Source organism: Sturnira hondurensis, unplaced genomic scaffold (assembly GCF_014824575.4).
Source record: "Sturnira hondurensis isolate 20B ecotype Veracruz unplaced genomic scaffold, ASM1482457v3 Scaffold0024152, whole genome shotgun sequence".
In the NCBI taxonomy this organism is placed as follows: Eukaryota; Metazoa; Chordata; class Mammalia; order Chiroptera; family Phyllostomidae; genus Sturnira; species Sturnira hondurensis.
The window spans coordinates 8,930,471-8,955,417 of record NW_028096783.1 but is presented as its reverse complement, the minus strand read 5'-3'; the positions used below and the strand labels follow the sequence as shown (position 1 = coordinate 8,955,417).

The 24,947-nt window shown below is 45.9% G+C and overlaps 1 protein-coding gene across 1 annotated transcript in view; it reads right to left on the bottom strand.

Annotated features, from left to right (window-relative positions):
- The window catches only part of FEZ1 (fasciculation and elongation protein zeta 1), a 39,731-nt gene extending 24,082 nt beyond the window's left edge, over positions 1 to 15,649 (bottom strand). The window contains exons 1-3 of the mRNA XM_037038247.1: positions 15,495 to 15,649; positions 9,736 to 10,080; positions 3,468 to 3,567 (exon numbers count right to left, since the gene is read on the bottom strand). Of these exons, the coding sequence (XP_036894142.1) occupies positions 3,468 to 3,567; positions 9,736 to 10,046 (411 nt within the window). The 5' untranslated portion in view covers positions 10,047 to 10,080; positions 15,495 to 15,649. The remainder of the gene's footprint in view (positions 1 to 3,467; positions 3,568 to 9,735; positions 10,081 to 15,494) is intronic.
- Positions 15,650 to 24,947: the final 9,298 nt, after the last annotated feature.

Sequence of the window (24,947 nt, the reverse complement as noted above, 5' to 3'; positions counted from 1 at the left end):
AATGCAGATTGAGTGAATAAAAGTTTTTTTAACTCACTCTAAGATATATTACTGCAAAATTTCAAATGAGAAAGGAAAAGAAAAAGATCCTAAAAGCTCTGGAGAGAATCAAAAGAGAGTCCCATATTAGAGACAGGGAGTCATTCTGGCTGGTGTGGCTCAGTGGGTTGAGCACCAGCCTGCGGACCAAAGGTCACTGGTTCAATCCCCAGTCAGGGCACGGGCCTGGGTTGTGGGCCAGGTCTGCAGTTGGGGGTGTGAAAGAGGCAATCGTTGATGTTTCTCTCATACATTCAATGTTTCTTTCATACATTCAATGTTTCTCTCCTTCTCTTTTTCCCTCTCTCCCCCTCTCTATAAAATCTTCAAAATGGCAGGGAATGAAATAGATTTGGGACTCCTCGCAGCCACTGAAAGCCAGATGATACAAAGAACAATGTTTTCAGAATTCTGAGAACAAAAAAATTGCAACTTAAAATAACTATTAAGTCAGACTCTTCAACAAAGAGATGACATAGTAATAGACATTCTCATATATTCTAAAATGCATATTCTTCTGTACTCTTTCTGAAGAGTGTACTGATTTTTTCTCATCCAAACAAAAAGATAAAAATGTCAGGCACAGGACTGGAGAGAGGCAAGAAGAAACCCCCAGACGAAGGTTGGGGGTCCCCAAGACCAGGGTGGCGTGGCGGGGGCACAACCAGGCTAGTTCGTGACAGAAACATAGAGGGTACAAGCTCAGACGTTTTGTAGAAAAAAGTCGAATTGATAGAATATCTGATTGTTTTTAAACCTGATTTTGAGATTTAGAGTTCCCTCAGAGTTTGGGGTCGAACTCATGATATATAGGTATATAAGGAAATGAAACAAATGAAAAGGTAAGGCTTCCTCCAGATTAAACAAAAGGTTGTACAAGGGAGGAAATATTCTTACAGCACACGGTGCATGATTCAGCAAGAAACAGTACTTACGGAGTATTTACAGAGTAAACCATGGGCTTGTATATTTAACACTGATTCAACTATACATTGGTGACAACCCTGGTTAGAATGGGGTAGGTTGAGTTGGAGCATTGGAGGGGATATGAAAGAATTGAGTCTTATCTTCCATGATACAAAGTAATAGATAACACCCAAACTGCTCATTTTAAATCATCAAAGAAACAGCAATGTAAATGTGTTACGTAGAAAATTGGAGATACCTGCCCAAACGATCATCAGTCCAAAGAAAGATAGGTGGTTGCCTCTACGGAGCAGGAAAAGGCAAGCCAGGGCTGCTCTTTTCATTTGTTTTTAGTCTTATATTATTTTAAAAGTATTATTTGACTTTTAAAACCATGTGCATGTGTTACTTCCATTTTAAAAAAGCAAAAATGCCCTGGCCAGAGTGGATCAGTTGGCTGGGCGTCATCCTGCAAAGTGAAAGGTCGCAGGTTCGATTTCCAGTCACAGCCTACGCCCAGGTTGCGGATTCGGTCCCTGGTGGGGCTCATGCAAGAGGCAAGTGATCGATGTTTCTCTCTCACATCGATGTTCCTCTCCCTGTCTTTCTCCCTCCCTTCCCCTCTCTCTGGAATCAATAAAAAGAAAAAAAATCATTAAAGCAAAAATGACTCTCTTTGCAGTCATGATCCAACACATTCTATAATATCTAATTAAATGACTTATTTACAGTCACAAGGACAAGCATGAACAGGCTTGGGAACAAACACGCCTGATTCCTGGCAAGGAATCACCTAAGCAGAAGAAGAGATACGCAAGCTTGCTAGAGAGAAGCCCACCAGACGTGTTCGTCCGCTTGGCAAGGGCATCCGGTCAGTACATTTTACAGAAGGAACTCAGAGCCCTGGCTAATCTAGCAAGTCATTTCCACTGTAATGAATGCAGATCATTAAGGATGAAATGAAATAACCTTGATCCATCCACTTTTGCTGCCTTGGCCTTTTCCCCTGGGTGAGATGGAAGAAATTCTACAAGGAACGACGCTCAAGATCATCATCCTTCTCGGGGTCATTCAATTTGCCCTGAAATATTAACCCTCTTGAGGGAAATCTGCAAATGAGGATAAATGGAAGTCCTTTTGAAGGGCAGGTTAACTTATAATGTCCTTTGGCTTAATCCTCAAAATGAGTTGGGAAGGTGGCAAAAGCGAAAACGAAGCAAAATCTGCTTTTTGCACCAAAATGGATCTGCTTTAATTTCGGTAACTAGATTTGTTTCTGTATTGACTATATTCCCCTTTGCATTATGGGTACGTCCTAAACACCATACACACAAGCACTGCAGGAGAAAATACACAGTGGGGAGTTCAAACCAGGACCCGAGACGGTCTGGTGACAAATCTTAGTCTTAACGTTAACATCTTACCTGCCGCGGTCAACAAAGCCCTGAGATGTTTGAGTATTTTGGATTGCTAAGTATTGGAAGAGTTAAGAAGCATATACAACCACCTTTCCCCCCAAAATCAGCCAACTGATTATCTGCTACTTTGGGCAATGATACGCAGAAATATCGGCAGTAAGAGAAATCTCTTTCTAGCTCTTTTACTTGAACTTAATTCTAGAACGCCTAGGAATAGCAGACTCATCCTGCCTCCTTCATTTACTGTGCCTGACAGCACTTCTTGATAAGAAATTGTCAAAGTTCCTTTTTAGCTGAAACTAGAAAACCAAGCGAGGCAGAAATGGGCTTTTAGCCATTAAATGAGTACATCTTTTTATATGTAGAACCAGCTAGGAGGGGCCGTTTGGATTCTCTGGAAGTTCACTCCCCAAAGCCTATGCAAATCAACTCCAAATAAATATTTTCTTTATTTATTCAGAAGCCTTTATGCTACTTTTTTTCTTTGACATCAGTAATCACAGAATGAGACTCAGGTCCAGCAACATAAATGTCTCTTTGGTTGAGTTCCATAAACAGTTCCTCCTCACACCAGGTATAAATGACCCTTGGACATGGACAACAGGGTGGGGATGGACTGTGGAAGGGGTGGGGGCGCTGGGCAGGGGAGGCAATGGGGGAAAATTGGGACAACTGTAATAGAACAACAATTAAGAAAAAAAGAATTCCTCCCCATTGTGTGGCCACCTCCCTAATAGCTGGGCCCCGACTCTGGTCATTAGCCAGGCCCTGAGCTGGCCACAGAGCATCAGCACCTGCTCTCAGCACTGGCTTGGTGGGACTAAACTGTCCCTTTTAACTATTATTACTTGAACACAAAAGAAACTCATGGTAGCCATTGCCCTCCTCTTCCTTCGGACCACCTAACGTTCCATGTTCACAGGTAACAATTCGTCACCCCATGTACACCGATGTGCCCCTCATCTACAGCTCCTCCTTCCCAGCAATGATTTTGAGTGTTTAATGGGGAAGACTGTTAAGTTCCTAAGTGTTTTTCAAACTGGAATCCACATTTTCTCAAGCCCTATAAAGTTGGGGGCGGTGTTTGAGGGAGCAGAGAGGTACCTCAGTTTCAGAGCTGTTGCCATTCAGAGCCTCCAGGTTTGGGTCCCTCCAGTCCTCTGAGAGTGAAGGGATGTAATTGTCTGTCAGAGCATCCCAGACCCTGGAAACAAAGAGAAGCTCTTGTTAGCACCCATCTGTGGCCCCACCCCCAGGAGGAAGGAAGAGCGGGGGCGGGGGAGGAGAGGGGCCTCCAGGAGCTCCAGGCTGAGGCATTTGTCTTCCAGCATGCAGGGGCAAGGCAGCTCAGACACCGCATCAGAGGCTCACCCTGGCTGGGAGCTTCCAAGTGCAAGGTGTTTGCTTCGGGGAACAGGAATTTCTCACCATTGAGATGCACGTGGTAGAGTACAGTGAGACCACCTCTGACAATAACAAAATTACCCTAGAAAATAAATCTGCCCTTCCACAAAATAGTTCACATCTCAGGAAACTAAGTAATACCCATGTTTCCTTTCTTATGGGCAGAGAAGAGTGGGGGAGGGGAGGGGAGGGGAGGGGAGATCTAGGCAGATCTTCTGGCTGGATCTCATTAAGCGCAGGGTCATTATCTGGGCGAACATTGCTGATGTTTACTTATTACCCAACAGGTTTAGTGAGCCCACAATCTGCCCTCTAACGACAGAGGTGGAGTGTGCCCCGCCTCCATCATGGACCCTCTAAAGCAAACGTATGCGAGGAAGAAATGAACACACCTCTATCTACATAACCACTTCTTGGTGGGAGAAGACGGGGCTCCCTTGATTACATTTTTTTTAAATTTCGANGGACTTTTCCCACCTCCCTTTTCCCCCAAACAAATCATTCTGAAATAAGTGAGTTAAGCAACGGGAATTGTAGAAAACCCCGGAAGCAAGCAGCGCTCTAGTTAATACTAAAGAATGAGAAAGGAGACCTCTGTGCAATGCCCTCCGGGCCTGCGCATGTCCAGTGTGAGCGACACCTGTGAAACCAGCGTGTACATAACATTAATGCAAGAAAATAGCCATTTGAAGTAAGTAATCTATACGGATCAAGTTGAAAAAACGACAAAATGTGGATTAAAATGCTGAAACAATAAGTGCAAATTATATATAGTATATATTATATATAGTATATATTATATACTATATATAATATATATTATCTATTATTTATATATTTATAAAGAGAGCAAAACAGAGCACAGACACTTGAAATCAAAATCAGATACATAAAATGAGGGAGGGAAGAGTTCTTAACGCTTAACGTATATAAAATCAGGAATACTATATGATACATGGGTGTATAAGCAAAGAGATTTTCCGAGTGCACGGCGCGTACAATTTGCAGTGGCAACAAAATGAAATGAGTTCACGAAAACACACTTTAATGGCGGTGCCTGTGTGATCCGCTCATTCACTGTTTTCCTACAATACGAGAAAGCACTTCGGGAGCGCTCACCAAGCGTTCACTAGACATCTACTCAGCAGGGTTTCAGAGTCTACTCCGTAAACAGAGGGATAATCCAATCTCTATCAGGCACTATTAGCACCTCCTTAATCCGGCCTAATTCCAAATCCACATCTCATTAGCATTCTAGAGCCCCGAGGCAAACGTGATTTGACGTCCCGGAGACCAAACTGCAAGTGCCACGCCCACTAGAAAGGTGGGGACGCCCCCTGCTTGCATCAGATCACTGCATCATATTCTCTGAGGTGAGAAGCTTAACAAAAATGCGTGCAGGCACTGACCTTCGGATTTGTCCCCTGCAGCAAGTGCCCGGAAAATGAAATTCAGCAAAACCCAAAATAGTCCACAGCCATGTGTCCCTCTCTCCTAGGCAGGATGGAAGCTGGGGACTTCAATGGGCTGCACATTGTCCAGTGATCTTCAAATTGTCCACATCCTTAAGGTGACAGCTGGAAACTGGCAAATCTTTTAGGGAACAGCAACTTCTCTCATCTGAGCCTTCACGATCCTCCACTGTATTTTATCTCCTAATTCTAGATTTTTAGTGACAATTTCCTAACCCTTTATCTCCTCCCCATTTTCATTCTCTTTCAGGTTTTGTCCAGGTTTTCTTCTTCATTTCGAGGAGCTCTCTATCCTTTGGGGTCTGTGAACAACCTTCACAGAATGACTCTCATCTCTTTGCAGTCACTCGCAGACCCTTCCTGTATTTATTCGGTGCCCGTCCCCCACCAATCATAGCAGCCAACACGAAACCCACACACACTCACCGTAAGCCAGGTGCTATTCCAAACATTTACCGAGGATTGATTTAGTCACTCCTCACCACTCTGTACGGCAGATGCTAATGAGGAAGAACTGAAACCTAGGCCAGTTTATTTAACTTGTGTAAGTTGATGCAGCCGTTATAACAGAGGTGGGGTTTGAATCCAGGCGATAGAGCCTGGCTTCCTAACCATTTAACTCCTCCAACTCTGGATGACTTTTAAGCCAGGCACGGGCAACAGAACACTGTAAAGTTCCAAATCACACCTAGGACTGCAGCTCAGAACCTGGTTGTGTGCGAAACATCTGTAGCTACCTTGTTCCGGACGGTGCTTTTTCACCAGTCTGCAGAAGACAATGGCTCGGGCAGCAGGGGTGCACGCTGCTTTCCGCCCCCATCCCCAGCCCAGGGAAGGGCAAATGGAAGGCAAAGGCAGAACGCGGACAGGCAGGCAGCCACGGGACTGAGGAGCGTGGAGGGAAGAAGAGAGAGGGAAGGGCTTTCTCCCCAGAGAGGCTAACTCTCCAATGGTAAGCAGGGCCCTTGGAAATGAACAAATTCCCCTCTGTGGGAACACGGAGGTAGACAGTAAAATCCCACTCCCTGAGCCGCAGCCTGCTCCGTACTCTTATCCTGCAGAAAGGAGACTTCGACAGCCATCTAGTCTACCTTTCATCAAAGAGCTAAGATTAAACAGGTTGCCTCAATCATGTCCTGCCGCCCCGAGATTCGGTTGGCAGAAAATAACAGAAAAGTCTTTTCAGGTGCGTATTTCATAGCTTGGGCTCAGAGGCCTGCAGAATTGATTACGCTGCCTTCCAGCAGAGCGCTAGGGATTTGGGGAAGGGTGCTGGCAGAGGACGAATACACCGAACAGTATGGATTGTGATAATACACCTAGACAAGAGCTCGGGGCTGAAACGGGCAATGTAGCCATCAAGGCTACACTAACCCTGCTGCACACACCCATCCCGACACATCTACATCTGGCAATATGGTAAATAGGGTACGGGGCGCCCCAGAACTGCAACTTGGTGACCAGTCCCTGAACCCCCTCAGGCTGAAGTCCCTCAAATGAACCTTGGCCAGTGTCCATTTGTGTCTTGTGCCAATGTCCACCCTTAGATGTGTGTTCACATGAGTGTGCTCTCGCAGTTAACACTTAGAGTTACTAGCACAATAATGACTTTGAACAACTTTTTAGATTCGTCCCAATGCTTAACCAGAATTAATGCTATCTCTGCCTTCTCTAGGGGGACACTGAACCTCTAAGAAAAGAATGAACGTTCCTAAAAATCACGGTTATCTATCAGCTTTTCCTAGCTGATTATTTAATATTTATTTGTCTTCAACTTACAGTGTGGTGCCCGCAGGCTATTTATATATTGTGCAGACTTAGCCTGTGTCTTTAACATCACCTTTAACCCCATGATTTCATCTAAAGAACAGAACTGTCTGTGTTCTCAAATGTTGGCCCCTCTGTATCCAGGGCCCTCGGAGGAGGGCTGGTAGGGACTCGAATAAGGAAAGAGGTGAGGTGAGACCGCCCATTCCCATTGTGTATCGGCCTCTGGGGACCTCTGGTCCCCAGGTTCAGTCTCTTGTGATAAAGAGCGATCACACCTAAGCCAAGAAGAGATTCTGAAATCGTTTCTAAATTCAAAAACAGGAGAGGTTATTCAAGTCTAACCTTCGTGGAAGGCTCCGTGCCCTGAAGAGTCAGAGACAAGGCGATATCTCGGCCATTTCCTTAGCAGCCACACACTCCCAGTGGGAATCAGAGCAACCAGACCTCAAAGGGAATGACTGCATGTGCCTTACGGTCGTGCTTTCTTTACGGAGGCTAGTCTGACCAAAAACGCCATTGCTTTTGATTTAAGGGGTTCTGTGTTCAGTTCTATTCCACCCAAAACACTTCCCATTCATTTGGAGGTGAAATCTCTCTCCAAATCCTAAACCCAAGCAAGTTTCTAGAACACGAGAGCTATGCTCGGGAGAATCGCAATTAGATGAGATATTCAATTATCTTTCTCCGTTACCTCACCATAATTCTACAGTTGAAACATCTGAATAGGTGTCTAGAAAATAAAATATGCCACTTAATTCTGATGTTATTGTAAGTTGTAAAGAGTTAGATACCTGGGCTGGCTAGAAAAGAGAGTGCTCATTTCTCTCTTCCCAGCCTCCTCCCTCGACATTATCCCCAAATCATACTTGATCTCTAAGGAATTATTCAACCTTCGGTCTTTCAGCCGAGTCAGTCAATGAAGCAAGCAAGTGAGGAAAATCAGGATACAACCAATAATCCCACATGACTGTGATTGACATTGAGTGGCCTCTGCCGATGTGCTGGGAGAGAGCAAGAACCTGCTTGCTGGGCCTTCATCCTTAATGAGGCAGAGGGGGATTTAGATAGCAGAAAAATGATTTGCTGGAAGCAAAAGGTATGGGACACATCTTAAAATGTCATTTTCAGAGCGCAGCCAGGATGAGGTAAGAAATTAGGTTCTTCAAGAGTCCTTAGTCCCGCTTCATCAAGATTGGGCTCTGGAGGGTTCAAAGAGGAGGACCCACGCAGCCAACTAGAGTTAAGTGACTAGCCCAAGGTCACGTAGTGAGTTAGTGAGAGTAGGAAAATTAGAATTCATAGTCCTTATATTTCTAGTTCATTGCCTGGTGCAATGAACTACAGTAAAAAAATGCTCTGTACAATCAAGCTCCACATTTTTCCCCTTTTTTTTGATTTAAAAGAGTTGAGCAAATTATAACAGTCTCAGTATCTAAAAAGGATTGGTTTGAAACGTAAAATGAAATCAGAACATTCAGCATGGAGACGGTACCAGTCACCAGAGTGAGATGTTCTCTATGGCTGTGTCTTTAGGGGAGACTGGATTAAGAAGAGAAGACAGAAATGGGGTAGACCTAGAAATACTTCACACATTCCTACGAGGCTAGCTGTTATTGCTCATCCAACTCATTCAATGTTCAATAGTTCATTCAAGAATATTTATTTGATCACTCACTACACACCAAGCACTATATTAGACGGTGGGGATATAATAGTAAGCCACAGATGGGTAGCCCTGTATTCAGAGATGCAGTCTTAATTAGTCACCACAGAAGCAACCGTCTGCCAGATACGGTCAGACCCAAGCCTCCAGGACATGCCTCTTACCCAGCTTGTTTATGGCCAACTCTTCCCACTCAAGTCCGTAAAAAGAGAACCCAAAGCACAGTTGCTCAAAACTTCCATTACCAGCCATGTGTCATTCCTGTGCAATGCCTAACGAACGACTGGTACATTTCTGATCTCTACAGGGAATTCATGTGTTTTTCATAAATGCCCAAACACCGTTCTTTCATTTATATGACAAATTACCCCTTCTCTTTCTAGTCCCTCCCCAAACAGTTCTTTTCTCAGATCCCATTTCTCGACTACAGTTCAGACCCAAGAAGGTAGTTGGTAGGTGACATGGGCGATGCTCCCACCCAGAAACCACTTCTCCCAGTCACCACCTTTACGTTGCCTGGGGTAATTCCATGGGCTCTCTGTTCAATTGATATATGTTCCTATTTGGACACATCCTAATCTTTTTTTTTTACAGATATTTTTTACAGCGGTAAGGGACTGTAAACACTTTGGAGATGTTCACAATTCTGGTGTTTCTTGAAGGAATTGTTCTAATGACATAGATTCCTCATAGTTAATTTCTTTTTTCAGGTCCTCATTTGTTTTTGATATCTGGGTGGATTCCCACTGACATAAAGAAAGCTGAAGACAGACCCCCCCCCAAATGTACCATGCTCCTGAAATTCTATTTGTATCGAGGAAAAGCTTTCTATTTCCTAAAATTCCTTCATTACATTCAGCCATTCTTTCCATCTAAGAAAGCGCTGCCGGTGGCCATAAACGGACACTGCAGGGCACGTCATTAGTTGCTGGGCACTGCCCCACTGACATAAAAATGTAGGCAAGAAGCCATGAACTCACAGCCAGAAACCACTGCTATGTCCGGGAGCCCCAAGCTACAGGGTTCTGGTACGAAGCAGAAGAGGACAACTAGGACTCCTTACTCCTCATCCTGCAGGGTCTCCTCCTCCTCCTGGATCTGGAACTGGTTCTTCACAGGAGCGAGGTTCTCGGTCTTGGCGTTGTAGTTCCGAAAGCAGACATTGAGCTTCTCATCAAATTCATTCACGAGGTCCTCCATGGACTTGAAGCTGATTATCTCAGAAGAAAAATTCTCAAGCTCAGACAGGGAGGGGTCCTCTAGATGGTGGGGAGATGAGCCATAAAAACACCGGGGCTTCTCCTCCCGTCCCTCTGAGCAGCAGGGCCGGAGGTCCTCAAACTCTTCGTCCAGACTCACTAGTGGGGCCTCCATTCTGGCACAGCTGCAGCTCTCAGGATTCGTTTATCTGAGAGAAATAAATGAGACAAAGTGAGCTTGGGCTGGGCTTTCGGGCCAGCTTTGCTGACCGATAGGAATCCCATTCCATTACTCTGTGTCTCCCTAAAACCAAAGATTCCACTTTACCGGCATCCATTGCTCCTGTACTTCCTCATTATTGCTCACTTGAGGAGCTCAAACATCATTGTCAGTATGAATAATGCTAACCTAAATAGAGTAAACTTGAGAGACATCCTTGCTTCCAATTCCCTGCTCTGAAAAACAAAGCTCAGTGGTGCACGTGCAGCCCCTGGACCAGACTGCCTAGGCTCACGTCCTGTTCTGCCCCTTGCCAGCTCCGACCTTAGCAAGTTTCTCAACTTCTCTGTGCTGCGTTTTAGTCTTCTCAAGACAGAAATAATAATAGAACCTGCGTTTCAGGGTTGTCATAGGGGTAAAGGAGCAAACACAGGGGAGAGCTTAGAACAGCGGCTGGCAGACAATAAACGTCAATATTGTTCAACGTATGTCCAAATCCTTAACCCTGGGCTCCAAAACCTGGTGGTTCTTCATAACTTACTTGGCGGCAAAACCTGACCTGACCTAAGCTCATTTGGCAAGTAAACCTAATCTATGCAAACATAAAAGCTGCATGTGGTTTTGTTATCCCATTTCTAGAGATTGTTTCCCTCACTCCCATGGGATGCTACACAGAATATGCACTCTATTACTGCCTTCCAAAACTTGAGATAACCAAAGTTCTAAACATGCCTGGCCCCAAGGATTTTGGATAGGAATTCATGGCCCAGGATATGACTACCTTCCTCAATAAATAAGAAACTAATAGAACACCGACTGAGACTTTTAAGCAAGCACCAGAGTTCCTCCCAGACATAGAGCGTGTGTCTGGGACTAGAGGAATGGAGTCAATGATCCATTATCCCGTAAAAGACAGACCCACTACTGCCCAGGCCAGTGTGGCTCAGTTGGTTGGAGCACTGGTTCATGGACCAAAAGGTCGAAGATTTGATTCCTGCTCAGGGCACATGCCTAGGTTGCAGGTTTGATCCTCAGTCAGGTGCATACAAGAAGGCAGCCAATCGATGTTTCTCTCTCACAGTGATACAAAAAGAAAAGACGAACTGTGTGTCCCAGAGCAGAATCCATGAGAACACCTTGGACCCTGCACCTTGCACCCGGGAAGGCTGCACACTCTGACCTCCCTTCAGTTCCCAACAGCTCCAGGCCCTCTTCGTTGCCTTCGTCCCTGATGTACCCATCTGTGTGTACCCTCAAGCCCTTCGCCAATTTGAATCTAAATTCCTTGAGGGCACAGGCGTCCTCTGACCACCCTCCCCGCTCCTAGCACACACTGCCCTGTGGCCAGGCAATCAATCAGTGCGCACTCACTGAATAACGATCTTCTCACCCCACGCTCAGTTTCTCATTTTCAATTTCAGGCAGCACAAGCACCATTATCTATCCTACCCCTGTCTGCACACAAAACTCCCTTCCTTGTAACAAAGTCAGGCAACCCAACTCTTCTCTGTCTCTGTGATTTTTTGATCCAGTTAGATGCTTACATTGGAACTACTACCTGAAAAGAACCAAACAGACAGCAAAAACTGGGTTTGATGGTAGGAGTGCCATTTTCCATCTCTATGGAGCTAAAACTCTAAATAAGCAAAGTGAGGGGCATGCCAGGCCCTGGACAGCTCTTCCTTGGCTTTTACTGGTGTTGAGTCAGGGGGCATAGCATCCCATCGAAGCATATTCTGAGTATTTATACTTTACAACCGCAACATGATATGACCTTAGAATATAAAAAATACAAAAGCAGGATGATATCTTGGGAAGAACACAGGCTTAAGGGGCAACAGACTTGTCGATGTCTGGCTCAGGGACAAGCGTCGTGGGTCCTGATGACCTCGTTTGTTAAACTGGAGGCGGGGGTATAGAGCTCACACCTTTGGAACTTGATTTGATAACATATGGACTTAATAACTTAATTATAATAATGTATTTTATTTAATCCAGCATATTTAAACTATCACCATTTCAAATCGTAATCCATATTTTAAAATATTAATGATACACTTTTATATCTTTTTCATACTGTCATTGAAATCCAGGGTATTATATTTGGTTCACAGGCTCGTGCTCAATCCACGGAGCTACACCAGTCAGGGCTTACATGTGCCCTGACTGGGAATCGAACCATGATCCTTTGGTTAAATCCAGGGTATATTTTACATTCATAGTAAGTCTCTGTTTGGACGGGCTGTGTTTCCAGTGCCCCAGAGCCACATGTAACCAATGGCTACCCTATTGGACACCACAGCTATTGAGCCACATGCGACTAATCGTCCGAGAGCGATTCTTCACCGAGGGTCTACAGACATCAAGGGCTCTTGAGTATAATTACATTTTAGTTAATGCATTTAAAACATATTCAGAGAAGGATCCCATAGGTTTCTCTACATTGCCAAAATGGCCCACCTATGGCACAGAAATGATGAGGGGGCCCTTAGTGCCAACGTGAGTTTAGATAAGATCACAGACTGAACAGTGAGTAGGGAAGGTCTTACTGGTAAGGGGTCTGTGTCAACAGAGGTAGGACTTTGTGAGGATGACGATGTGCCTGGACTCTGCATTCCCACCCTGGTCTTATCGCTTCCCAGCTCTGAGACTGCAGGCAAATCAGCAGCCTCTTTGTGCCTCAGTTTCCTCACCTCTAAAATGGGGTTTAGAATAGTGCTCACATTGAAGATTATTTTGTGGAGTAAATGAGACCATCTTTGAAACGCTAGGCACAATGTGTGGAATACACAGTATCGGATAAATGTCAGTGATTTTAGGAAAATGGGAATAACTTAGTTCCATGGAAATGTGGGGTGGGAGTGCTCCAAGTGACAGAAAAACTGCCCCTGCTATGACACACTAACCTCAAAATGCTTATCACGTGAGAGAACTATTGCTGAATGAATTTTATCATCTTTTTTGCTAAGGCACCCGTATTTTCAGTTCATTTGGTCCAAGCCTTTTGAATCATGGGTCCCATTTCAGAGAGACATGAAAGTTAACTGGAAAGGAAATTTATATTTCCTTTAAATGTATACTCTTTTCTAGGAGGGACTGTGTGCTGGAAGGAGCAGGTGATAGATACCAAGGGGGTGGGGATTTGAAATAGCACAATCTATACTAATTAACCAGCAACAAGAGGGCTATCTAGGACTCAGATTGAGTTTTGAATGTTGGCAACAGGAAGATTATGCTGAAAGTACCCATCCTCAGTAGCCTCTAGAGAAACGGATTCATCTAGAGGATCATTAAGGAAGAAATCTACATCAGAGTTTGAGAGTCCAGAGACATGATCACAACCCATAATGTAGCTTGATTTCTTTCCACCAGTTCACTGCCTAGTAGCCAGGAAGCTTGGCGTGACGCCTGGCAGCCAGACATGATGATGCTAAGACTGAAAGCTGTGCTGGGAAGGAGAAGTCACTCAACACCCAAAGTGAGCCCAGAATTTGTAGAAAGACCTCCGGCCACGGCAGAGGAGATGAGAGCCAGGCATCTTGACTGGCTCTACCATGGTCTTGAGGAGGGGGTTCTGGGTTGGGGCTGGAAGCCCTTCTTGAAACGGTGCCCCCCTATCTCCTTCCTTCAGCTCACCTTCTTTCGCTCTTCCTCGTTGCCTCCCAACTGAGAAGTCCTGCTCTTGCATCCTGGCAAGCTCGCCCATCTTTCTGCCTTAATTGCAGGTCGCCTCAGAGTCTCCTCCCACCTTAAAAGCTAGGGTCAGTATAATCAGTCGCTTATCCCTTTTTTTCTGTACTTTCAAATTTGATTTTTTTAAAAAACATATGAAGAATGACAGAAAGAAGAAACCATAGAAGGCTCGTCTTATCTTTTTCTCTTTATCATAGAACAGAGGGCAGGAGTATAGTTTGATTACGTACTATAATCTATTCCATTTATTTTTGGCTCCCAAGAGATAGTGTAATTTGGAAAAGAAAAGGCACCTCGGAGCTTAGCAGAGGCCTGGTAGGAAACACATAAGCCTCCCTCTCATGCAGCTCAGTGGTGCCGGACAAACTCCCAGTCCCTGCTTGGCTGAGCTGAGCAGAGTGGAGCAGAGCAGCAGAGAACTCACCGCGCCTCCACAGAGGCCCCCCGGACAGTGCCCTCTGCTTCCCATTACTTGCCCCATAGATCGATCGCTTCTGCGTGCCCCCCACCGCCCCTCCCACCTGCCCTCCACTAATGCACTTTCGGGTTCCCTGCTGCTGCGCAGCAACACCCGGCCAGTGCCCAAGATCGTGCCAGCTTCACATTTTGACGGAAAGAGTATTTCCTTGCACACAAGCCAGCAATCCCTTAGCGGTTCTGCTTCCCCTGTTTCCCCTCCCCCCGCTGCTCCATTCACCCTCATCTCGCATCCCCCCTACCCTCCGCCCCTGGCCTGTGGGGGTAAATAAAGGCTCCTCCAAGCAGCACAATGGCTGGCGCTCCAAGAAAGCTGGGCTCACCCCGCCGGCGCACACAGACTCCACTGGTCCTTTTGGCCAAGCAAGACGGGGACACAGGAATGGGTAGGGATTTGGGGGTGTCGATCAGCGAGGATGGAAGAGATAGGCAAGAGGTTCTCTCTGTGATAATAATCCCCGCCCCGAGCTCTGTCCAGCGTCGCGCTCTGAGCTTCAGAGACCCTGGGCCCACAGTGGGCAGCGCGCCCTCCTCCACACTCGTCCTTTCTGCGACCTGTCCTGTGGTCCGACAATCGCTCCCCAGCGCCTGCGGCAGCGGCCCGGGTGCTGACCCTGCAGGCGTGCTGGGTCCTGGGGAAGGCCTGGCACCCCGGGGAGAGCACAGCGGAAGGCAGGACGGGTTATTAGGGGCAGAGACGACTTGAGTTTTTAAGGTGACAGACCGGGGGAGGCACCGACCCACAGCTCCCGCACCACCCGGCATCGTCCGCCGGGCCCCCTGCTTCCCCGGCCCCACGCCGCGTGCTCGGGTGCACAGACACACACATGCACACACGCACCCCCGCACCGGCGCGCTGACACGTACACACACTGTCACACTCCCATACACATACACACAGCCACGGTCACCCTTAGTCACACTCAGACACACACGCACCAGGCCTGGCTGGGGGCCCAGGCTCTGATGCTGCTTGCAGCGCCCGTGGTCCCACGTCCCCAGCCCGGCGCCGTGTCCCCGCTGCGCTCCTGCGAACGCCTGGGCAGAGAGCGCCGGCCTCCGGGCTTTTCCTTTCCGATTCCAGGATGGCACACGGCAAGGGGTGCGAGGCTGCGGCTCTTCTAGACCTACGGGCAGGGAAGCCCGGGGTCGCAGGGCCTGCTTACCACCCTGTCCAACCCCCCACCCACGGCCGTGGGTCGGTCCGGACAAGATCGCCCCCCGCGACTGCACCTGTGCGGGTCCTGGCGGAGGGAGGCGGGTCCCGGGGCTCAGTGGGACACCTCCATCCACAGAATTGCTGGAGCGTAGTGCGAGGGAGCGGCAGGGCAGCAGCTGCGGGGCAGTGCGGCGGCAGCAGCGAGCTCCCCTCCACCCGCCCTCCGCCCCTCCCGTCGCTCGTGCCCGGGCTCCGGGACCGCGCCCGCGCTCGGGCTCCCGCCCACTGGCACGCGCGGGACCCATGCGTCATCTCCTTGTTAACATTCGCAGCCTTCCTTGGAGCAGGTGGCTGCCTCTATTAATATTTATAAGTTTAGTGCCTCCCCCCGCCCCCTTTAACATCGGCCTTTCTGCTCCCGACAGGAATATGCAGGATATCCAAGTTGTGCGCGTGCAGTAACTTGGGACGCAAGTCTCATTGGGCCTGACGCTGTAAGTTCTAGAAAAAACTAGGCGGTGCCTGAGTGGATGAGCTAGTGGATGCCTACAGACACACTCCAAGGACCCCTGGACTTTCCCCACTCCCCATTCTACTCCGCTGGGGCTGGGGTGGGCAAGCTGAGGGATGCCTGCCAGCCACAAGCCAGTTCAGACCTCAAGCCAAAGACGATCAGCACTTTTACCACCCAAAGGTGCAGAATGGGAGCTGAATCCACGCTAATAATGCTGACTGAGGTTTCCAGCCCAGGCGGACTTCTGATGAGGGTAATTCACTAGGTGATACAAAGAAGAGCCTAGGGCATTGTGGAAATCTACTCCTCGTTCATTTATCTGGTCCATACATGCCTGTGCTTATAGGTGCTTTTACCTCCTGTCTAATAATTCATGAGAGCAGACAGTGAAAAGTGGGAGTACCGCAAGTATCCATGAAACTACCTGGAAGAGCGTGTCTGCTTGGAGAACCCGAGTACTTTGTCAAGTTAGATGAGGCCAGAGAAAGTGGTGCGAGCCTGGGCTAAGCTGAGAACTGCAGCTGAAAGCAGCAGGAAGCCTTTCCGTAGCTCTTTTTTTTTTTTTTCATTCATTATACAAACATTTCAATCACAAGAAAGAGGCAAAGCAAGGGAATAAGGTCCCGATGAAGCAGGAGGAAGAGCTGGTCATTCTGCCTTTCTGGTGTCACTAACCAGAGGGTTTCTTCCTGCTAGAGGGGAAGGAAAGTCGGGGGCTAGAAGGTCCCTGAGTCTGCTCTCCTGAGATGATACCCAGTGCTGAGCCTTGGGCGGGTTACCCTCTTGTGTCTCAGGTCCTTCTCCCTGAAGTAGGATATTTAACAGCACTCACCTTGGAGACTTGTCATAGGATTAGAGTACTATGTGTAAAGTACTTCCAGGCATGACAGAGGCGCTATTTAACCCTTGGCTACTGTCTTCCTTAGCAGAAGCTTGGGGACCCTGTACTAGAGGCCACCTTCTGTCCGCATCTGCAAAGCATGGGACTCACAGGTTTGAGAGAAATTTTCCAGGAAGTACAGCAAAGTGAGACCTTGGGCTCTGCAGAAAACTCGGGTTCAACACCCCCCCCGCCGTGTTTTATTAGCTGGTGACCTTGTGCAAGCTTTTTACCCTCTCTGAGCCCCATGTGTGTTTCCTTGTCTGTCAAATGGAATGTCAGTATCTACTACAAGGTTGATGTGCAAATTAAAACAACAATCACGCAAAATGCTTAGCATAGCAGCTGGCATAGAGTAAGTATTCAATAAGTGAATTCTGTTGTTATTTTTGTGAGGATTTGAAGGAACTGGAGGCTGAGACTGACATTCTAGGGATCTGGGATGCGTGCCCTGAACATAAGCAGTTATTCTTCCAGCAAACATTTCTTTCATTTTATTGCAGTGAAATACACCTAACAACACCTACCATGTTAACTGCTTTTTAAAATCTTCACCCAAGGGTATGTTTATTGATTTTTACAGAGAGAGGGGAGGAAAAAGAGAAAAATGTTGATACGAGAGAGAAACATCAATCGGTTGCCTCCCGCATGTGTGCACCCTGACCTAGGTACCTGCCCTGAGCAGGGATGAAACCCGCAGCCTTTTGGTGTATGGAACGATGCTGCAACCCACTGACACGCCTGGCTAGGGCTGTGCTAGCCGTTTTTAAGTGTACAATCCAGTGGCATCAAGTACATTCACACTGTTATTGCAGGTGTCACTGCTGTCCATCTGCAGAACTTTTTCGTCGTGTCAGCCTGGAACTCTGTACCCATTCAAGTTATCCCTCCCCCTTCCTTCTTCTCTGCAGCCCCTGGCAATCGCCTTCTGCCTCTATGGGTTTGACTGTGCTAAGTACCGCCTATAAGCAGAACCATACAATGTTGTTTTGCGTCTGGCTTATTTTACTTGGCAGAGTACTTTCAAGTTTCACCCATGCTGTAGCGTATGTTAGAATTTCATTCCTGCCCTGGCTGGTGTAGCTCAGTGGATTAAGCGCGGGCCTGAGAACCACACGATCGAGGTTCGATTCCCAGTCGGGGCACATGCCTGGCTTGCAGGCCAGTTCCCGGCAGGGGACACACCAGAGGCAACCATACATTGATGTTTCTCTCCCTCTCTCCTTCCCTTCCCCTCTAAAGAGAAATAAACACAATATTTTTAAAAAGACAAGAGTATCTTTTAAAAAAAGAATTTCATTCTTTTTCTTAAGCTGAACAATAGTTCATTGTATGGATATGCCACTTCCTGTTTATCCATTTATTCGTCTAAGGGCGTTTGGGTTGTTTCCACCTTGTGGCTGCTGTGAACGTAGGTGTGCAACTTCCAGGCAGCATTTTCGTTTGTTTGTTTTGCGTTCTGTGACCTGTGCTAAAAGCCGGGGAGGTAAAAAAAATGAGGGCATGCCCTCCAGAGATTCAGAGTTGAGAGACTGGTTTCCAAACTCTACTCCTCGAAACCTGTAGTGTGCCGAAAAGCTTCTTCCCTCAAATCTGTATCCACTCGGAACCTCAGAATGTGACCTTGTTTGGAAACGAGGTCTTTGCAGATGTAATTAGTTAAGACTAAGGGGTTATTGTAGGGAGCTGTCCTGTGGGTTGTGCGCCGTGTAGCAGCATGCCTGCCCACGAGGTTCCGGTAACACCACCCTCTTCCCTGAGTTGTAACAACCAAAAATGTCGCCAGACTTCAAGTAACCCCCGGGGTGGGGGGGGATGATAAAATCACCCCAGTTGAGAAGCACCACCTTTGACACAGGTCTTTAAGGGGTAAGTGAACCTTCTGCCAGGGTGGGGCTGCATTTCATACAGAGGGAACTAGCAGTAAAGCTTGGGTACGTACAAAGGCGCACCGCGCCTATAAATAAGAAAAAACAAAGAAGGCTCGGCCATAGGTACAAACTGCTGGTTGTGGGGGATACAGCACAAACAATTGCTGCTAGAATCACACCGATACCATTCTAGGGGCTTATTTTAGTTCCTAAACTAAACTGCCTTTAGTCCTAATTTACTTCAATAGAATCAAAGATTCTTGGAATATGTAAAACATTTCACAATCATCTGGTCTAGCCACACACCGGACTCAGAAACCAATATGACATTACACACAGTTTCTATGTTGATAGCTTCAGGGAGGAGAAACTTGGCTTCCCAGGGCTGCCTAGTCCTTTTTTGTTTCTTGGTTTTCTTTTCTTGAGTGGTTGTAAACTAGTAATGACTTTTTAAAAATATTTTATTTCTTTATCTTTAGAGGGGAAGGGAAGGAGAGAAGGAGAGAAATATCAATGTATGGTTGCCTCTCGTGGGTCCCCTGCTGGGGACTGGCCTGCACTCCAGGCATGTGCCCTGACTGGGAATCGAACCTCGATCCTTTGGTTTGCAGGCCCGCGCTCAATCCACTGAGCTACACCAGCCAGGGCACTAGTAATGACTTTTTACTTTAGAAATTCAGTGACAGTATGGTGTGTATTCCACTCATCTTATTTGATCTTCCTTTGAAGAATCCATCTTGAAAAAGCCAGTTTTTCTTGACATTCTGGAAATGAGTCGCTGAATCTTTATTGAAAACCTTTGTCAGTCACAGCCCAGTAAATAAAGATGAGCTTGCACCTGCTGATATATTAAAACTACTTGAGTTTTCCATCACTGGTAGTTCTCAAACACCAACATGCAATTCAAGCCTATATTCATCCCCACCCTTGATCTCCAGGGTTGATTAAACTCCCTGATTTGTTTCCACAAGGGAAATGGAATATTCCCCATGATTCAAAATCTATTCATAGCCATGCAGTCTGAGGTAAATCCCGACCACAAAGCACATGCAACAAGAACAAGGCCATATTGCTTTTTAAAAAAGATTTTATGTGTTTATTTTTAAAGAGAGGGAAAAAGTGGGAGAAAGTGCGGGAGAAAAACATCAATGTGTGATTGCCTCTCCAGCGCCCCCTACTGGGGACCTGGCCTGCAACCCAGGTTTGTGCCCTAACTGGGAATCAAACTGCTTACCCTTTGGTTCACCGGCCAACACTCAATCCACAGAGCCACACTAGCCAGGGCAAGACCATATTGCTTTAAAAAAAGAATAAGCAGTATTGTAAAAATTGACAATAAATCAACCCCAAGAATAATGATAAATTCCAGAGTAGTCATCTCTGTTGGAATAGCAGTCACTTGATGAAAAAACAACAAAAATATGCCCCGGATTGCAGGCCAGGTCCACAGCTGGGGTGTGCAAGAGACAACCAAAAGATGTTCCTCTCCCTCATCGAGGTTCCTCTCCCCATCGCCTCCCCTTTTCTCTTTCTGAAAATAAATAAAATCTTTATACACTATAGAGGGCTTACAGTAAAATCTTTTCCTGTTCTTAAAGTTGATAAATCTAAACTCTACATTTTCTTTTAAAAGCCAATCACAATATTTTGTTTAAATTGACCCTAAACTCACTGAGGGATCTTTTTTTAATATATTTTATTGATTATACCATTACAGTTGTTCTATTCCCCCCCCCTTTATTCCCCTCCACCCTCACACTCCCTCCCCCACCATTCTCCCCCCTTAGTTTATAACCACGTGTCTCAAGTTCTTTAGATTCTATATTTCCCCCACTATTCTTGCCCTCCCCACTATCTATTTTCTACTTACCCTCTATGCTATTTTCTGTGCCTTCTCCCCCCTCTCCTCCTCCCACCCCCCTGTTTCTAACCCTCCATGTGTTCTTCATTTCTATGGTTCCACTCCTGATCTAGCTGTCCTCTTGGTTTGCTTTTGTTTTAGGTGTGCTTGTTAATAACTGTGAGTTTGCTGTCCTTTCACTGTTAACATTTTTCATCTTCTTTTTCTTATATAAGTCCCTTTAGCATGTCATATAATAAGGGCTTGGTAATGATGAACTCCTTGAACTTGACCTTATCTGTGAAGCACTTTATCTGTCCTTCCATTCTAAATGAAAGTTTTGCTGGATAAAGCAATCTTGGCTGTAGGTCTTTGGATTTCATGACTTGGAATACTTCTTTCCAGCCCCTTCTTGCCTGTAAGGTCTCTTTTGAGAAATCCGCTGACAGTCTGATGGGTACTCCTTTGTAGGTGACTGTCCCCTTATCCCTTGCTGCTTCTAGGATTCTCTCCTTCATTTTAGTCTTGGCTAATGTAATTATGATGTGCCTTGGTGTGTTCCTTCTTGGGTCCAACTTCTTTGGCACTCTCTGAGCTTCCTGGATTTCCTGGAAGTCTATTTCCTTTGCCAGACTGGGGAAGTTCTCCTTTATTATTTGTTCAAATACGTTTTCCACTCGTGGCTGTTTCTTTCCCCCTTCTGGTACCCCTATAATTTGGATGTTGAAATGTTTAGAGATGTCCTGGAGGTTCCTAAGCCTCTCCTCATTTTTTTGAATTCTCATTTCTTCATCCCTTTCTGGTTGGATGTTTCGTTCTTCCTTCTGGTCCATTCCATTGATTTGAGTCCCAGTTTCCTTTCCATCGCTATTGGTTTCCTGGACATCTCCCTTCATTTCAATTAGTTTAGCCTTCATATGTTCCTCTAATTTGTGACTATAATCAACCAGTTCTGTGAGCATCCTGATAAACAGTGTTTTGAATTGTGCTTCTGAGAGGCTGGCAATTTCTCGGTCGCTGAGAGTTATCGGCTCTGGGACTTTGAGTTCTTCTTGCGCCATCTTTCGGGTTGTTCGTGCCTGTTCCATAGCAGGATCGGAGCCCTAGGTGTTCACCAGAGCAGGCCAACTAAGTCACTGGGTTGTGACGTTGTATGTGGGGGCGGGGTCAACGAGGAACTATGGTGTCCCGTCTGCCGCCTCCCGCCTCGGCCCCCACAGGTGCTGCAGCTGCCACTGTTACTGGGCCCATGCGTTTCGTCCCACTGCACTCGAGTGTGCCACCGCCGTTAGCCCTCGCCCCCTGGGGCCTGTGTGGTCTGTCTCACTGTGTGAGAATGTGCAACCGCGGTCAGTCTGTCTCACACCCTGACTGGATCTGGGCTACTTGCGGGCTGAGGTCGGGGGATCTTTCCTGCCCGACCCTGCTCTGCTGCTGGCTCCGCCCCTCTTACCGTCCTGGTTGAACAGTTAGTGGTTGTCGGACTTCCGTATACTTCAATTTTCTGTTTTTTGGCTCTGTCTTTGTTCTCCAAACCTTTGTTGCATTCAAACTTGGTTGTGGGAGAAGGCACAGTGTCTCCACCTATGCCTCCATCTTGGCAGAAGTCCTCCTCACCGAGGGATCTTGAAATGTCTTTTACTATCTTTGCCTTTGTTTCTCCGTTTGTAGATTCCTGATTGTTTCATAGAGAAACTGTGAGAAAGCAAAAGCATACAGTCAGTTATACAAAACACTACCGAGGGAGTGAATTAAATCTACCAATTAATTCCATATTTCATTTTACTCTGGGATTTCCTATAACCAGACCTCAGTTGTTATCCAGTCATAAAAGTGATTTATGTCTATGGGACATTCTTTAGTTTTCCCTTCTAGGGTTGCAAGATTTACTAAATGGGAATAAGGGATGCCCAGTTAAATTTGAATTTCAGATAAAGAATGAATACTTTTAAGTAAGTCTTCACAAACATTGCATAGAATAGACTTATACCCAAAAATTATTGTCTGTCTAAAATTCCTATTTAAGCGGGCACTCAATGTATCTTTGTATTTTATCTGGCAACTCTCTATCCATCCTTGCCTTGCTGGACACAGGCAATTCCTAAATGGCGTGTGTATAGTAATTCATTTAATTATATACTTTTTAGGATGTATAGATGATCTCAAAGAGAAAGTTTAGAAAAGTATTTCTAAATGATATTTTAACTGTTCTTGAAAAATAAGTCTGGTCTATGTATCAGCGTCCCTCTCTCCCTCTTCCCCTTTTGCACCGACAGGATATCCTTTTTTTTAATGCTTTTTGAAATGCAGGAGCAGTTTCTTCTTTTTAAATTTATTTATTTTAGTGAGAACAGAAGGGAGGGAGAAACAGAGGGAGAGAAACATTGATGTGTCAGAGAAACTCCGATCGGTTGCCTCTCACACACCCCTAGCTGGGGACCTGGCCTGCAACCCGGCATGTGCCCTGACTGGGAAGTGATCCGGTGACCTTTCAGATTGCAGGCCAGGGCTCAATCCACTAAGCCACATCAGCCAGGGCCAAGAATATCTTTTGTGGGAGGAAAAAATAATATATTTTATGAGTATGTCAAAGTGCCCTATCTGGAAATTTGCGTGAGACTGACTACACTGCTCTATGGGGCAGAGATGAGAATAAGAGTAAGGAGAAGCCCTGGCTGCTGTGGCTCAGTGGATTGAGTTCACCAGCCTGTGAACTGAAGGGTCTCTAGTTTGATTCCCAGTCAAGACACATACCTGAGTTGTAGGCTAGTTCCCCAGATGGGAGTGTGAAAGAGGCAACTGATTGATGTATGTCTCACATATTGATGATTCACTCCTTCTCCTTCTCTCTCCCTGCCCCTCTCTCTAAAAATAAATAAATAAAGCCCTGGCTGGTGTAGCTCAGTGGATTGAGCGTGGACCTGTGAACCAGACGATCGCGGTTCAATTTCCAGTCAGGGTACATGCTTGGGTTGCAGGTCAGTTTCCGGCAGGGGCCAGTTCCCTGCAGGGGATGCACGAGAAGCAACCATACATTGATGTTTCCTTCCTCTCTCCTTCCCTTCCCCTCCCCTCTAAAGATAAATAAATAAAATATTTTAAAAAAGAAATAACTTTATTAAAAAATAAATAAATAAAATATTTTTTTCAAAAGTAAGGATGAAATAGAAGTAGAGGAAGGTGTAGTAAGGAGGAAATTTAAAAAGAAGCAATGACATCTGCCTGCCTCTATCTGATCACATGCAGACCACGAGGCCTGATACACCATGAACTTAGACTTTTTAAAAATATATTTTAATGATGATGCCATTACAGTTGTCCTATTTCCCCCCTTCATTCCCCTCCACCCTGCACACCCCCTCCCCCACCATTCCCCCCTTTAGTTTATGTCCACATGTCTCAGGCTCTTTAGATTCTATATTTCCCCTACTATTCTTGTCCTCCCCCCTATCTATTTTCTACCTACTGTCTATGCTACTTATTCTCTGTACCTTCTCCCCCCTTCTCCTCCTCCCACTCACCTGTTGCTAACCCTCCACGTAATCTTCATTTCTGGGACTCCACTCCTGATCTAGCTGTCCTCTTATTTTGCTTTTGTTTTAGGTGTGCTTGTTAATAACTGTGAGTTTGCTGTCCTTTCACTGTTCATATTTTTTATCTTCTTTTTCTTAGATGAGTCCCTTTAATATTTCATATAATAAGGGCTTGGTGATACTGGACTCCTTGAACTTGACCTTATCTGAGAAGCACTTTATCTGCCCTTCCATTCTAAATGAAAGCTTTGCTGGATAGAGCAATCTTGGATGTAAGTCCTTGTCTTTCATGACTTGGAATACTTCTTTCCAGCCCCCTCTTGCCTGTAAGGTCTCTTTTGAAAAATCAGCTGACAGTGTGATGGGAACTTCTTTGTAGGTGGCTGTCTCCTTATCTCTTGCTACTTCTAGAATTCTCTCCTTCATTTTAGTCTTGGCTAATGTAATTATGATATGCCTTGGTGTGTTCCTCCTTGGGTCCACCTTCTTTGGGACTCTCTGAGCTTCCTGAATTTCCTGGAAGTCCATTTCCTTTGCCAGATTGGGGAAGTTCTCCTTTATTATTTGTTCAAATAAGTTTTCCACTCATGGGTGTTCCTCTTACCCCTCTGATACCCCTATAATTCAGATGTTGGAACGTTTAAAGATGTCCTGAAGGTTCCTAAGCCTCTCCTCATCTTTTTGAATTCTTGTTTCTTCATACTTATCTATTTGGTCATTTTTTTCTTCCTTCTGGTCCACTCCCTTGATTTGAGTCCCAGTTTCCTTTCCATCACTATTGGTTTCCTGTGCATTTCCCTTCATTTCAATTAGTTTAGCCTTCATTTGTTCCTCTAATTTGTGACTAAAATCAACCAGTTCTGTGAGCATCCTGATCAGCAGTGTTTTG